Source organism: Ochotona curzoniae, unplaced genomic scaffold (genome assembly GCF_017591425.1).
Source record: "Ochotona curzoniae isolate NIBS_2020 unplaced genomic scaffold, NIBS_Ocur_1.0 contig_291, whole genome shotgun sequence".
Taxonomy (NCBI): domain Eukaryota; kingdom Metazoa; phylum Chordata; class Mammalia; order Lagomorpha; family Ochotonidae; genus Ochotona; species Ochotona curzoniae.
The window spans coordinates 18,351,013-18,367,370 of NW_024465649.1; the positions used below are offsets into that span (position 1 = coordinate 18,351,013).

The following is a 16,358-nucleotide window of genomic DNA, read 5'->3' on the forward strand; positions in this document are numbered from 1 at the left end:
GAGTGGCTTGTTTGTTTTGGTTTTTTTGGTTGTTTTGAAGTTCCTTGTCTCTGGGTCGGCTGCGTCTCCTGTCGGCTGCCCTTAAAGGTGACTCAGCAGGTCTGGAGCGGGACGCCGTCTTCCCTGCCTTTTGTTTTGTTCTCGTTGTTCTTCCGAGTTGTGTGGATCTTTTTGGCTCCACACCGTCCAGGGAACTTCAGCACCTCTCCCTGCGGCTCTTTGCTGTTCCTCTTTGCTGCTTCTGTAGCGTTCTATCCCTCTCTCACTGGGCTCTCCCTCACAGCCTTCCTCCTATGTCGGCCATCTTCCCAGATCCTCCACGTCGAACTGTTACAACACATGATATGACGCATTTTAGTTTCTTACCACAGGAAAGCAAAAATATATGGGGCATCTTTTATAAGGAAACAAAACAAACCCACCTCAAATTGGCTTAAAATCTCAATCTTATATTGGCACTTATATTTAGGGAAAGAAAGCAGTTTATATAGATGAAAGAAAGTTTCTTGTAAAGACCCTCTGTAGATTGGCTGAGCTGCCTTGATTCCTTTCACTGCCCTTTAACAAAAGAATAAAAAACAATTGAATCAGCACTAGGTGAAGGTGACCATAATTAATGCATGATTTGATTATAAGATTTAGTAAAGAATCTATGTTATATGCTTTTATAAAATCCTTTCATTTATGATCTTTTAATTCTGTATTTTTAATATTTTAATCAATATTAGTTTGTGTTTAGTAAAAATTGATTTTGGGTATAAGTAAACTTCTTGTCACTATGTAACTGCATGTGCTGCCAACCGTGGAGTTCCTGGCTTCAGCCAGGTGATTGCAGGTTTCAATGAGTAATGGTTTGTTAAGAATGTTTTCTTTGAAATAGAAAAATATTTTTTAGGATTGCTTCTTGCATTTTCATAACCATGATGTAATGAAAAATGAAACAATTGGATGTTGTGCAAAAACTTATGATGATTTATGTATAAATAAAGAAGGCAACTTTTCTGAGTTGTCCATTATGAGCATCAAGCCATAGTGGTCCGTGTCTTATCCCTTCCTATCATCTTGCCAATCCATGCATCCTTTGCAAGCTCTCAGTCAGCTGGAGCTGGTCTCCGGCAACCATATGGCATCACTCTTCTCCAGTTAGAATGGCTATTATCATCCAAACACACAAACAAGTGCCAGTGAGGTTGTGGAGAGGAAGGCACTCTAACACACTGTTGGTGGGAATGCAAATGGGTACAAACATTATGAAAAATAGTATGAGATTCCTGAGAAAACTAAAAATAGATCTGTTGTATGACCCAATTATTCCATTTCTGGAAATATGTCCAAAGGAAATGACAGTAAGCAAATGAGAGAGTTCCCTGCATTCTCATTTTTATAACAGATAAATTCACAATAGTAAAGATACAGAATCAATCTACATGTCCATCAGCTGATGCTTGGATGAAAAAATTCTATATATGTTTGATAGAATGTTACTTAGATATATAAGAATGAAGCCTTGGCACTTGCAACAAAATGTTTAGAACTGGAGATAATTATGCATAGTGAAATAAATCCGACCTATAAAAGCAAATGTAATTTCTATCTTTTTAAAAAATTTAAAATGCCTTGAAATGTTTATTGCAGAGGTGAGGAGATTGCATACCGTTGCAGATCTCTTGGTGGGATGGGAAGTGATGGTGCGGGAAGGTGGGTCAGGGAAAAGACTCTGCCCTCCCTCCCATGACTATGGGGCATAAGGAAGAGGGGGAAATGTGCTATTCCTTAACATCAGCTCACATTAGTGCCAGGGGACAGCGATGGTCTCCTGGTTTTGTCCCAGGGGCCTTGATGTGTAGAAGAATGTTTTGAGGGTGTTCCTTGAGTAGTCTCAATTGTTCTGAGATGGTGTTGGCTTTGTTGATCAGGTATGAGATATCACTTCCAATACTTGCCAGCTGTTTATGCTTTGGTATTCCATGATCTTAGATGGCCTGTAACATTGTTCTTTCTATTTTTTTCATGGTATCACTCCTCTTTCTATTTTTTTGTGAGACACTCAAGTTCCTCTGTTGAATCAGAGGCCAGCACTTCTGTGCTTTGAGTGTATCCCAGTATTTTTTTTTTTTTTTTAATGATACAGTTCCATAGGCTCTGGGATTTCCTCTTTCACTGCCCCAAGTCTCCACCCTGGCCTGGTCTAACTTGTCCCCAGAAGCTGGCTGTTTTCTGTATTGGCAGGTGCTGAAGCCTAGGTGGGAAGGCCCCTGAAGATCCCCCTACCCAGCCTGCCCCCAGACCCAGCTCTCACATTTGCTAGCAGCTGCTGTAACCTAACCTGGCCTAGACTATCCCCTGCCTCGGCTCTCATTTATGTTGATGGGTATTGTGGTTCAATTTGACTTAGTCTGCCTCCAGCTGTGGTACCCACATGTGCTAGTGGATTGGGCAACTCAACCCATCCTTGCCTGCCAACTGCCACAGCTCTCACATGCTGTAGTGGGTGCTGTAGCCTAGAAAGGGTGTCCCCAAGTTACATTAACCTGCCAATACTAAGCCCTAGTTTTCATGCATACTGACAGGTACTGTGACCAAGCCCAGCATAACCCACTCCCATTCCTGACATTCACCAGTGAGTGCCGTGGCCTAATCAGTGCAACCTTCCCAAATTCCTACTAGACATACTCCCAAACATGGCTCTTGTGAGTGTTAGTGGGTGCTGTGACCTAGTCAGGCCCAATCTGCTCCTAGCCCTGACTTCTATGTGAGCAGGCTGGTGCTTTGGCTTGACTCATGGTGGTTTTCTGGATTCTCCCTTATGGTCCATTTTATAAAAATTTATTTTTTATTTATTTTTATTACAAAGTCAGATATACAGAGAGGAGGAGAAGAGACAGAGAGGAAGATGTTTCGTTCGATGATTCACTCCCCAAGTGAGTGCAATAGCCGGTACTGCGCCGATCCGAAGCCGGGAACCAGAAACCTCTTCCGAGTCTCCCATGGGTGCAGGGTTCCAAAGCTTTAGGCCGTCCTCGACTGCTTTCCCAGGCCACAAGCAGGGAGCTGGATAGGAAGTGGAGCTGCCGGGATTAGAAATGGCGCCTATATGGGATCCCTGCGTGTTCAAAGCAAGGACTTTAGCCGAAAGGCCAGGCTGCCGTGCCCACAGTCCACTTTTATTAATCCTTCAATTACTGGTAGGTGCAGTGGCTTGGTCAACAAAAGCTTCCAGATATTGTTGAAGGATTGAAAAATATATTCCATTCTAGCAGAAAGCAAAAATGAGCACATGCAGCCATCCTAACAACAGACAAGATAGATTTTAATACAAAAACTGGTTAAAAGAAACAAAGAAGGGCATTATTGGATTACTGAATTAAATCGACAGAAAGAAGTGACTGTAGCAAATGTGCATTGCCGGGGTGCCTGGGTTTTAAAAGAGATGCTGAAGGGCGACAGACGCAGGCAGTCTACATAAACAGCGTGACTTGGTAAAGAAGAGCAGGGTGGACTGCATCTGCAATCTTCAATGCAGACTTCTGGTGCTGGAGACTAAGGTCAAACCTTTCAGGCAGTGGCCTTCAGCTGGCCAAAGTTCTGAGACCTAGGTGGAAGTCTTCAGGCCAGAGTCCACAGTTGGGCAACAGTCCAAGGTCACACGATTCTGTGATTTAAGGAAAGTTTTGAGACAGTCATGTAGTGACTTCTATACCTGCATCATGCTGCTGCTTCCAGGTCATCAAGCCCTAGCTTGTTAACCTGAGTACAGAACATGGCTATCAAAATCTGTTCTGCACCAACTCATGTGATTTAGTTCTCTAAGAAGTTCAATAAACAGTTGATGCAGTAATATGAGACTGCCGGGTTGTTTGTTTTAAAACTGACTTAGGTAACAAAATTTTATGCATCTCAGGGAAGTTTTGTGTATTTCCTGTTACATTTACTGAGTTTAATTGCTTTAAAAATTGAGTCTTTTTAAGACTCAAACCAATTTTATAACTGATTAAAACTGGTCCACAGCTTTTGTTAAAATGCTCACATTTAACTTTTACTTTGACTAAATGGTCTAACCCTGTGACAATTCTTTAACATCTAAAGTGCTAAAACTGAGTCTTGGACGTTGGGGCTTTCATCTGGATCCGTGGACCTCTCAAAAGGCAAGGCTGTCAAGTGGAAGAGATGAGAAGTGCCTTCTGCTTTGTGTTCCTTAGGATGAAAGGAGAAGAAGTCTTCAGACTGTAGGTGGCACTTCAGACAATGGTCATGAAAAGATCTGCATACTCCTAGAGCAATCCTCAGAACTCCTGCTGCTGTGTGTTTAGGATGGCACCCCTTCTCAGCATGAAACAACCAGAGTGGTCAGGATATCCCTAACTACAGTTGGGATCCATTCATCTGGGGCAGGACATTCTGCCAAAGAGGACACAAATGACAAACATTGTGCTTACACCATAGAATAACAGATTCAGTTACTGTAACCTTTAGAAAAAACAGAAATGGAGAGACATAGACTGCAATCCAGTAGTCATGAGGGACTTCAACAACACCCCTCTTTCATCAATGTCCCGATCAACTAGATAGAAAATCAGCAAAGAAACAACAGAGCTAATCTATGCCGTGGATCAAATGGACCTAATTGATACCCACAAAATGTTTCACCCCAGAGTTGCAGAATTAACATGGCTCCTGACTCCTGGCTTGGCATGACCCAGCCCTGCCCACTGTGGTCATTCGGACAGTGAGCCAGAGGATGGACGAGCTCTCTCTGTCTTACTCTCTGTAACTCCTTCAAGTAAAATATATAAATCTTTAAAAAAGGAACTCGTATCAATAGAAGGTGGCAAAGTACAGACAAATCATAGAGAAAAAATATATAAAAATAGACCAGAAGGCAATATTTTAAAATCTAACTAACTTAAATACTTGTCAAGAAAAAGGGTGAAGTGCATTATATTCACCATAAAGGATCCCATGAAGCAATGTTACAGGTTGTGGTGGTTTTATATTAAGTAAAAACCAAGGAGAATATAGATACAAAGCCTTTTCAAGAATAAATGCATACATACAAGTGAGAATAAAACATAAAGGAAGGAGTCTGAAGCTGCACATCAGACTATTCTGTTTTAGGAAAAGCATTGAGTTTCTTTTCTTCTTTTTTTTAAAGATTTATTTTATTTTTATTGGAAAGGCAGATATACAGAGAGGAGAGACAGAAAGGAAGATCTTCCATCCGATGATTCACTCCCCAAGTGAGCACAACGGCCGATGCTATGCCGATCCGAAGCCAGGAACCAGAGACTTCTTCCAGGTCTCCCACACGGGTGCAGGGTCCCAAGGCTTTGGGCCATCCTCAACTGCTTTCCCAGGCCACAAGCAGGGAGCTGGATGGGAAGCAGGGCCGCCGGGATTAGAACCGGCGCCCATATGGGATCCCAGGCATGCAAGGCGAGGACCTTAACCACTGCGCCATCGCACTGGGCCCTGAGTTACTTTTTTAACAATTTTATTGATTTTGCAAGGCAAGGACTTCAACTGCTAGGTTACTGTGCTGGGCCCAAGAAAGCATTGATTTTAGGAAAATAATTGATCAGGGCATGGGTTGCAAGCTTTGTGAAGTGGAATTTCTATTTTTCTATATGCTTTTTTAATATTGCAAAAATTTTGCATAAGCTTTCTTTTTTTTTTAAGATTTATTTATTTATTGGAAAGTCAGATATACAGAGAGGAGGAGAGACAAAGAGGAAGATCTTCCATTCGATGATTCATTCTCCAAGTGAGTGCAATGGCAGATGCTTTGCCGATCCGAAGCCAAGATCCAGGAACTTCTTCCAGGTCTCCCACACAGGTGCAGGGTCCCAAGGCTTTGGGCCATCCTCGACTGCTTTCCCAGGCCACAAGCAGGGAGCTGGATGGGAAGTGGAGCTGCCGGGATTAGAACCAGCACCCATATGGGATCCTGCCACATTCAAGGCAAGGACTTTAGCAGCCAGACCCTTGCATAAGCTTTTATACATCCACCAAGTACCTATGTAATTTTGAAAAATAATCTAAAAACAACAGAAATACTCAAAAGTCACCTGTCCAAATACTTTCTATGTAGGTTCACAGCACAGTCAAACAAAGACCCCCTAATCTTCCAAAGTCAGGCAGAAACAGTAACAGGCATCACTCCATGTGACTTAAAAATGTCTTTGGGTTATGGGCAGTTCCAAAGGACCACTCAGCCAAACCCCTCCCATCTTCATGCCCTTCAACACTTTGAATCCCTCGCATTCACCTGGGTAATTAGTTGTACATTTAGCTAGAAATAATTTAGCCATTATGCTTTAGGATTGGACATTCAGGCAGTTTCTGTAAGTGCAAGTGGATCCCATTCTTGGGTTGGAGGATGACGTTGTTCAAGAAGAGCAGAGGTGTGGGAGAGGCTGCAGTCACTTTGAAATGGAGCAGAATCAAGGCGATGGCCACCTTCAACTCGAGCATGGCGAACTGCTGCCCGATGCAGTTCCTGCAGACGTCGGGGGAGAGGAGATGTTGAGAAAAAGGATTCTCTGACTCTTTAATACTGGCATAACAAGGGTAAAGTTCACAAAAAAGCAACATTTCATACTGTGGAAACTTTCAGATTTCTGACTGACATTGTTCCCTAGCTAGGAGGCTCTAACGTGATGTCCTCCTTGTAACAACATGATATTTCAGATAGTCAAAGAACTGCTTCTTCTGCCTCAGGGTGTGCACTGCACAGAGCCTGCGCACAGCCACGCACGTCATGAGATTACCTTTGAAGGCCCAGCTGCACAGTGTGTGATAGAGAAGGGACCATCCTTTGTGAATCTAATTGACCCACTGATGGGCTCAGATGGGCACTGCTATCCACTTCATGGTCAGATGAGAAGACAGAGTTCTGTGGAAGAATGTATAGATCTGAGAGGCTAACGTGAGTAAGCTAGACCCCAAACTAAACACTTCTGTGTGCGTTTTTAGAGATTTATTTTACTTTTATCTGAAAGGCAGCATTGCAGGGAGGACAGAGTTAAATCTCCCATCTGCTAATCACTCCCTGTGTGGCTGCAATAGCTGCAGCTGAGCTGTTCTGACCCAAAGCCAGGAGCCAGGACCTAGCTTTTTCTAGGTCTCCCACGTGGGTGCACAGACCCCAGGATTTGAGCCACCGTCCCCTGCTTTCCCAGGCCATAAGCAGGAATTGGAAGTGGTGCTCCCAGGATACAAACTGGCATCCATATTGCATGCTAGCACTGCAGGGGGAGGCTTAGCCTACTATACCCCGGTGCTGGCTCCCCTTCTGTGCATTTTCAACAACTTTAAATGGTTCTCACCTTGGTCCAGCTGAGAATGGTAGGAAGGCATGAGGGTGTCTCTGATCAGAATTCTCCTTAGAAAACCTCAAAGGGTCAAACACCTGAAATGAGAGGACAGTACCACCAGTAACTCCCCAAAGAACATTGAAGACACTTCTTCAGCTACTACTTAGTGCTGACCAATGGGAGCATAATGTGAATCATGTGTGAAGTTTAAAGTGTTCTGTTAACCACATTTCAACAGGCAAAATTAATTTTGTGAATGTAATTTATTTAACCAAAATTATTCTCACATGTAATCCAAATACTTATGAAGGAGATGGTTCTTTTGGCCTTATATCTTGAAATTTTCATGTGTGTTTTACACTGAATGCATGTCTCAATTCCAAGTAGGCACATTTCAAGTGCTCCATGGCCACCTGTGTCTTACAGCTACTCCATTGTGCCACCAGACTTGCAAACCCTGGCCTGCCTCCAAAGGGCCTTCTCTGTGTTAGAGTAAGGGAGAACTGTAATACAGACTATGACAATTGCAGGAGGTAAGGGTGTTATCCACCTAAAAGGCATATCAAAACGATTACGAGGTCAGTTGCTACTGGGACTTGCGGTAGAACTTTCTATTACATGGAACAGAAGAACAGCACATTCCATGAGGGCTTTGAGGTTCAAGAACTAAAGTAAATGAAATTATGATATTGTAAATATGAAAGAAAAAAGAGAAATGAAGAGAAATGAAGGAGGTCTGGCATGGTAACCCAGTGGGTAATGTCCTCTCCTTGCATGTTTAGGGTTCCCATATGGGCAGTTCATGTCCCAGATTCTGTACTTTGCTTCCAGCTCCCTGCGGCCTGGGAAAGCAGCAGAGGACAGCCCAAAGCCTTGGGACCCTGCACCCGTGCAAGAGACCTGGAAGAAGTTCTAGACTCCTGGCTTTGGATAGGCTGAGTTCCAATCATTTTATGGCCACTTGGAGAGTGAACCGGCAGATATAACTTTCTCTCCTTCTCTCCTTTTCCCTGTAAATCTGACTTTACAATAAAATGTGAGAAATTGTAAAAAAAAAAAAAAAAAAAAAAGAGGAAAAGAAGGATTGAGTGAGGTTTTTCTTAGAATTATACCTATGAAATACATGACATTAAATCTCTTCAAATCTATGTAAAAATGTAAAAAATTTAAAAAATCCAGTCACTTCAGAGCAATTTACAAAAATTTATAAATTGAAAAAAGAAAGCAATACCTCTTGGCAGTTAAGGAGATTGTGTTCGAGTCAGTGTAGCACAAAAAATACTAGCACCATTGGATCAAGCTGCTCATGTTTGCTTCAGTCTTTTTGCCGGTCTAGATCCCCTCTCCTTTCTTTTCCACTCTTGCAGGACTGCTGGAACCTGACTGACATGGTGTCCTGTTGGGTTTAGCCCCAAAGAGACACTGGCAGGGCATCTGGAGAGAGGAAGAGCAGAGGGTGTTTTTTCTCACAGAATGCTTCAGTGTGATTGTGTCATGGCTCCTATTTGATGGCTTACCCAGGACTCTCCCTGGTTCCTACCCCTCAATCCTAGGCCCTGTGGCCTAGACGGGATTAGCACTTGAGGTATGTATTTGCTCAGCTTTACCTTTCCTTAAACCCACTACTCAAATGAGTATGTCATTGACTTCCTGCTAGAATCTGACTGTTCCATCCAGCAAAAGTGAGATGACTGGAGTGCACTCACTATTAATGACTCACGGCCTTTTCCTAAGGGCTCGACAGGTGAATCACTGAAAAACAGATTGTGGTAAGCAAATCATGGGGCATTATGTGCACCTGTTCACTCAGAAGAAAGAATAGAATAGGAATAGGAGAAGGGGATAACTTGTGTATTTATTTAGTTTGAAAGACAGAGAAACTGGGGGGAAGATCTTCCATTTGCTGATTCATTCCCCAAGTGCCTGCAACAGCCAGGGTTTGGCCAGGCTGAAATCAGGAGTCTGGAACTCAGTTGGAGTCTCCCAGTTGCATAGCATGGACCCAAGAACTTGAGTTGCTGTCTGCTGCTTCTTAAGGTGTCCAATAAAGGGAAGCTGGATCAGAAGCAGAGCTAGGACTGAACCCAGGAACTCCAACACGGGACAGGAGAGTCCCAAGCGACAATTTAACTGTAGTGGGAAATGCCTGCCCCAAGCACAAATCTTTGTTTCTCTTTTGTATCACTTTCCTTATTTGTAGAGCCATTTCCAATGCTTCGTTTGCAAAACATAAACAGCACATTAGGTTTTTGAAATGTGTGTAAGGGTCATACCTTTGGATTTTCCCAGACAGCAGGGTTGTGGTGAAGACCCCAAATACTGAGGACCACGACCATTCCTGAGAAAGGAGGAAAACAAAAGAAGCTACAAAAGAAAGAACAAGTATTGGGCAGCTGTTACCCTGCTCTTCAACAAAAATTTTCCTCTTACTGGGAAGATTCAGTTCCTTGGGGAGCTGTGTATGCCTTAGTTGATGCCACACAGAGGCACATATGAGAAAGAGCTTTGGGCTGGCATCTTAGTTTTCAAACAATGGTTTACTTCAACTTATGTTTCTGTTTGAAGAAGTGGTTGTAGCATGTCAAAATCATAAGCCGTGCTTATGTTTTTTGCTATGTTAGGCAATTACTTAAATTTCTGTTAATGGACTCTAAAACACCCTTTGAAGCAATCTGGGTACAAAGAACCAGAGCTTATTTGCATTATTCAGATCCAAGGAAAAGTTCCTGTTGGTGCTATTTACATGTGGAAGGTGTGAGATTTGAGGAAATATCCATGTGGTTCCAGCATTAAAAAAAATAGGAAAAAGGGAGAGAATTTGAGGATTACTTTGAGACCACAAGTTATTCTGATAAACTGATTTTGGGTTTGTGAACAAGCTTCTAGTGACAGCTGTGGTTGTTTGCTGTAAGTAGTCCTCTTGGCTTGTTTTTAGCAAGAGTTAACAGAACAGGGGAGACAGTGTGTCTCGCATGCCTGCCAGGGACTCTCTCAGAAACGCGTGGTGTTCTGAGCAACCCTGGTTCCAGGTACTGCCCCCCCCACAGCTCTGCCCACATCAGCCAACCTCAGCTGCACTTTGGGCTCCCCCAGTGGGTTTTTGGTTAATCAACACTATTTCAAATGCTCCATACACTCTAAAGCATTACATACACATCTTAATATCATGTGCAAGAAGAAAATGAGCTAATGTGTTTGAAAACTCTGTATAAAATGTACATTCCTGAGCACTACTGAGTGTGACACTGGTGATGAGGTCTTAGAATGCCTGACTCCCACAGGATGCAACCACACTTCTCTCCCTTTCTGGGTCTTCCAGCTAAAAATGAGAGATGAGAGACAGTGCTCATCTCATACGATGTTTCATCTCAATTTCAAACCTGGTCAAAGATGACCTCAGAAACTATGTCCCAGAAGCATTTAACTCCCGGGAATTAACTCTGGGCTGGGATACTAGAGATGTGAATGTTGGACTCAGTTTTGCCGCACCTGGTTATGTGCAGTCGGAACACTTACTGAAATTCACATCTTCTGTGCCTAGCACTAAGCCAGCTGTCCTTAAGAATGTCTTTTGAGTTCTCCAAGAGCTAAGAAATCTTAGTCTTTTTCAGTGTGGGCCCTAGGATCTCACGATCTTTAGGAGGAACTTAGGAAAAGAATGCAAAGACCTGCAGGCAACGAGCATCCATCTGGGAAGGTGAGGGGCTTGTTGAGTTCCCTGGAAATGGATGGGACAGGAGGAATCAGGCGAAATGCCTCACTGATGCACATTTCAGTGTACGACAGCTCGCTCAGCTGGTCCCTGTGGGGAGAGGGAGAAAAGGAACGAGGGACCTCAGATTCTTATCCAGTTTGTAAATATTGATCTTCTCCTCAATTTGACTGTTTCTCATGGTAAACACCAAACTAGTGTTAAACCAGTTTGCCATCTGAATGTATCCATACATAAACTGAAATGTATCAGAATATTAAAGCAAGACTCTTTCTATGTGAGATTCGACCAGGGACTTGGGTGCTTCCATAAGAATCAGGACTCTTCCCCCTGTCTTGTGAAGAATGTCATTAGCATTTTTATTGAGGTTAGATTGAATCCGTAAATGACTTAAAATAACATGTGAATTTTAAGAATATTCTTTAATGCATGAACATGGAGGTTTTTCCTTTCCATATTTTCTAAGATTTCCAACTTCTGTAATCCTCATTGTAGAGGTCTTACATGTCTTTGGTGAAATTTCTGAATATTTTATTTTATCTTTGTGAAGGTATTGTGAATGGGATTCATTCTATAATTTGCTTCTCAATGAGTTCATCTTGTTGTGTAAAATGCTATTGACTTTTGCATGTGTGTTTTGTGTTCTACATACTTTACTGAGCTCATTTACTAATTTGAATTATCTCATGGCAGAATCCCTAGGTTTTTCTCTGTGTAGAACAATGCAGTCTGCAGACCAGAATAATCTGGCTTTCTCCTTTCTGATTTGTAAGTATTTAATTTCCTTCTCTTTTCTGATTGTTTTAATATATGAAACTATGAAAGTACTAGAAGAAAACTAAGAAATCAGTATAAGCAAAGATTTTTTTGACTAGGACCCCCAAAAGCACTGGTAACCAAAGTGAAACTAGATAAATGAGGTTATATCAGATTAAGACGCTTGGGTACAGCATGAGGGACATCAACAGAGTGAAGAGGTAACCAATAGAATGGGAGAAATTATTTACAAATTATTATCTGACAAAGAATTAATATTCATAATGTGTAAGAAACTAAATAAAGCCAATTTAAAAAAAAACCTGAAAAATGATTGAGTTAAGAAATGGACAAAGCATCTGAATTGAATTTCTGAAAAGAAGACATATAAATGGCCATCAAATAAATTTAAAGAAATTCAATGTTACTGACTTTTAGGGAAATGGAAGTCAAAACTTCAAAGAAGTACCATCTCACTTTAGTTATAATAGTTATAAAAACATAACATGCTGCAACAATATGGAGAAAAGGAAATTCTTACACACTATGGTTGGGTATGTAAATTAATATAGCCACTAAGGAGAATATTATGCAGTTTCCTCAAAAAATTAAAAATAGAGTTGATGGGCTTGGTGCGGTGCCCCTTGGCTAAAGTCCTCGCCTTGGGCACGTCAGGATCCCATATGGGTGCTGGTTCTAACCCTGACATCCATGCTTCCCATCCAGCTCCTTGGTTTTCGCTGGGAAAGCAGTCAAGGATGGCCCAAAAACATTTGGAATCCTGGACCCACATGGGAGACCTGGAGGAAGTTTCAGGCTCCTGGCTTTGGACTGGTGTAGCTCTGGCAGTTGTGGTCACTTGGGGAGTTAATCATTGGATGGAAGATCTTCCTCTCTGTCTCTCCTCCTCTCTGTATATCTGACCTTGTAGTGAAAATAAATAAATATTTAAAAAAATAGATTTGCTATATGATCCAGCTGTATCACGGCTGGTTATAGATTTGCAGAAAAGCAAATCAGTTTTTTAGAGAAATGCCTGCACTCCCATGTTGGTTGTAGCACTAGACAAATAGCCAAGATACGAAATCAAACCAGGGTTAAACACACACACACATGCACACACACTGGGATATTATTCAGTCATAAAAAGATATTCTGACATTTGTAGCAAGATGGATGAACGTGGAGATCACTATGGTAATTGAAATAAGCCATACACAGGAAGACAAATGCCACATGCTCCCTCATATGTGGAAGTCCAAATGCAGTCCATCTGAACTCAGAATTGTCATTATAGAGATGGGAAGAACGGAGGAGGGATAGAAATAGGTGGGGTAATAGATATAGAAATGTAAGTGAAAGTAACAAGTTCTTATGTTCAATACAAGGCGCTAATAACGGAGCATAAAATGTATCATATACTGGTTAGTAAATGGGAAGAGGGGAGCTGATAGGAGCCAAACACAAAAACCAGGTAACAAATGTCATTTGTCTAATATAATTAGATATAACAAGATATTGCACTATCTATCATGGAATGTATAAGTATTACATAGTGATGAAAAACTTTGATTTAAGCTAATTAATAAAATAGCTTAAAACAAAATTGTCATTTGATTAAGCAATCTCTATCCTGATCATGCAATTAAAAAAATAAAGTTGCCACCTCATTAAGACATTTGGATGTCTATGTTCATTGTAGCATTGTTTACACAGAATAGACAAGATGAAAATAACTTGTGTGTATTGAAGGACAAATGAATAAGGAAATGTGATATGTATGCACAATGGAATATTATTCAGGCTTAAAAATTATCATGTCATTTCTCACCACCCAGCTGGATGTGGAGGTCATATCGAGGTAGGTAATTCAAGTACAGGAAAAAAATATGTGATGTTACTGACATGAAGAATCTTCACAAAGGTCAAGCACATCGAGATGGAGAATAGAACAGTTATTACCTGGGTGAGCACGTGCGAGGGCAGGGGGACTGCGGCTCAGAGGAGTCAAACAGCCAGTAAGTGGCACAGCACGAAACCTACAGTGTGAGGGACTTCTACAGAAATAGACCCCAACTACTCTTGCTCAAGATAGGTAACTAGTAAGATGACAGATACTGAATTTGCTTCTCTATAGTAATCACTTGGCAATCGAAACATGCTCCCCAGCATCAGATGTAAACATTGACATCTGTTTCTAAAAGTTAAACAGAAAGTAAGTAGAGCAAATCCTTCAGCTATGAGTGTGCACCGGCTTGCATTTACTTTGTCATCTTATTTAAACACTTAACGTTGTGTACAAAGTGAACAATAGACCTACTGTATGATACAGCAATTCCACTTCTGGACATATAAAAAATTTTTGAAAATCATGTAAAACTATTCACGGACTTCCATTTTTTCACACCAAAAATAAATTCATATTTTGATTTAACATTCTATGAACTTTAAAAAATATCCTCATAAAACCAAACGAGAATGCAATCAGCATATTTTGATTTTACGTTTTACTAACTTTATAAATATCCTCATAAGACCAAATGAGAATACAATCAGTATATCGAAGTTTATCCTCATAGTCATATCTATTGCAGCATCAATCATAAAATCAAGGTACTGAATCAACTTAAATGTTCATCACCAGATAAATGAGTAACAAGTAGCACACAACACACACACACACACACACACACACACACATTAAAACAATTCTGTTATCTGTGACAATATCAACGAATTTGAAGGACATTATGCTAATTAGCCAGGCACAAAGAGACAAATGCCACATGATCTCAAGCAAGTGGAGCTTCCAGAAGTAAACACTAGTACAGTGATCACCAGGGGCGAGGGTGGGGCAATAATTGGGAAAGATACTGGTCAAAGAATGTAAAATTCCAGTTAGAAAGGAGGAATAAGTTCAAGAGCACTAATTATAGTACCGAGGGATTAACTGTATGGTTGAAACTTGTTAAGAGGGTAGATTTTTAATTTCTCCATCACAGTGGTTGAGATCATCAATTGATTTTTTGGTTTAGTCATCTCACATATATTTGCTGCACACACACACATTTAGACAATTTATTTAAAATATGAAAAATACAAAAAAGCGAGTACTGAAATGGTGTAGCTGTCTGAGCAGCTCTTAGAACACAAGTGTCAATTCATAAGCTCTACCAGCCAAGCTCTAGGTGCAAGCCTAAGGATCATGCCCCTCATTTCCAAGACGCCAGAGCTTGTAAGAAATAAAAATGGGACGTTGTACACACTAATAATGGGAAGAACAACCATGATTTATGGATGAGTATGATTCTTTTGCAAAAGACACAGGATAAACTGAGGCTCTCTTGACACATTATTGTCTGCCTTTTCAGCTTCCATGTGTGCACATCTGCTGGCACTATGGTTACAAAGGCACCAGGGAGGTGGGTCTCAGGACAGGGCGTCTCATGCCTGTATCCCTGATGCCACCCACGGTGTACGCGTGGTGAGCTGTCTGGGGGTGGCCAGTGAGCCATTTGGTGCCAGGCTCCTCCTGCTGGCCACCCGTCTGGGTCCTTTGGGGTTTTGGTTCTTTAAATCGCTGCTTAGGTCGCTCCAGGTTGAATCTACTATGCTTCTGGGATGTGAATCAATCCTAAAGATTCCCAATGACAATAACTCTTCCTTTGAAGAACTTGTAATCACTTAGCAATGCTGAGCACCGAGCACCAGTTCATGCAAAAGCTAAGGCTCAGGGCTTGTCCAGTAGGATAACCTATTACCTGACATGATGATGGATCAGCAGACGGGTCACATTAGGCAGGGCCATGACATTAACGAGTATACGAGAACCATATCCAGGGGTAGATTCTGTGGGAGATGTGTGGGCCAAACCCTGTGGAAATTCTAGCCCCACTGGTTAGCTCAAGAGTTGGGGTGATGATGGACTAAGCTAGTTGTGACCAAGGAGCCTGCCATTATTCACAGGTAAAGGAACCCACAACAGTCTGGACTGGTTAAGGCAGCAGCACCCGAATGTGTATCCTGAATAGGGTGTGAGGTGGGCCGGGCTGCAACATTCACCAGCTCATACAAGGCCAAATGGAAGGTCAGACTGCACTGGGCACTGGCCTAATACCCAATGGCATGTATGAGAACTGGGTCTGGGAGTGGATCAAGTGGAGGAACTGGGAAACTCCCTTGGCGAGTCATAGCTCCTGCTGGTGAACATGTGGTCCAGACCTGGGGGTCTGACAAGCTGGGCAAAGTAGCTCCAATGGCTGGCTAATGTGTCAATTGGTAATGGAACGGGAGGTATTGGGCAGGACACTGCAAACCTTAGCCTACAAGCGAAACTAGAAATCAGAAGGGAGCACATGTCATGCCGAACTAGGCTCTTGAACCTACTGGTCTTCGTGTGTCAGGGACACTAAGCCACAGTGTCTAAGGCAGAGGCCGGGACAGGTGAGGGGCTGACCCAAGCTGAGTCAGAGCAAACACTGGCATGCGAGTGATCTATGGCTGAGAACGGCCAGGTTGGGGAGCTAAGGGGACACCCTAACTGGGTTGAGGTTCCCACCAAGGGGCGTGTGGGATGG

The 16,358-nt window shown here is 42.1% G+C and overlaps 1 protein-coding gene across 1 annotated transcript in view; it reads right to left on the reverse strand.

Annotated features, from left to right (window-relative positions):
- Window positions 1-6,300: 6,300 nt before the first annotated feature.
- The window catches only part of LOC121155330 (cytochrome P450 4X1-like), a 32,118-nt gene continuing 22,060 nt past the window's right edge, over window positions 6,301-16,358 (reverse strand). Inside the window, exons 9-12 of the mRNA XM_040978622.1 lie at window positions 10,982-11,115; window positions 9,587-9,651; window positions 7,326-7,408; window positions 6,301-6,496 (exon numbers count right to left, since the gene is read on the reverse strand). Coding sequence (XP_040834556.1) covers window positions 6,301-6,496; window positions 7,326-7,408; window positions 9,587-9,651; window positions 10,982-11,115 — 478 coding nt within the window. The remainder of the gene's footprint in view (window positions 6,497-7,325; window positions 7,409-9,586; window positions 9,652-10,981; window positions 11,116-16,358) is intronic.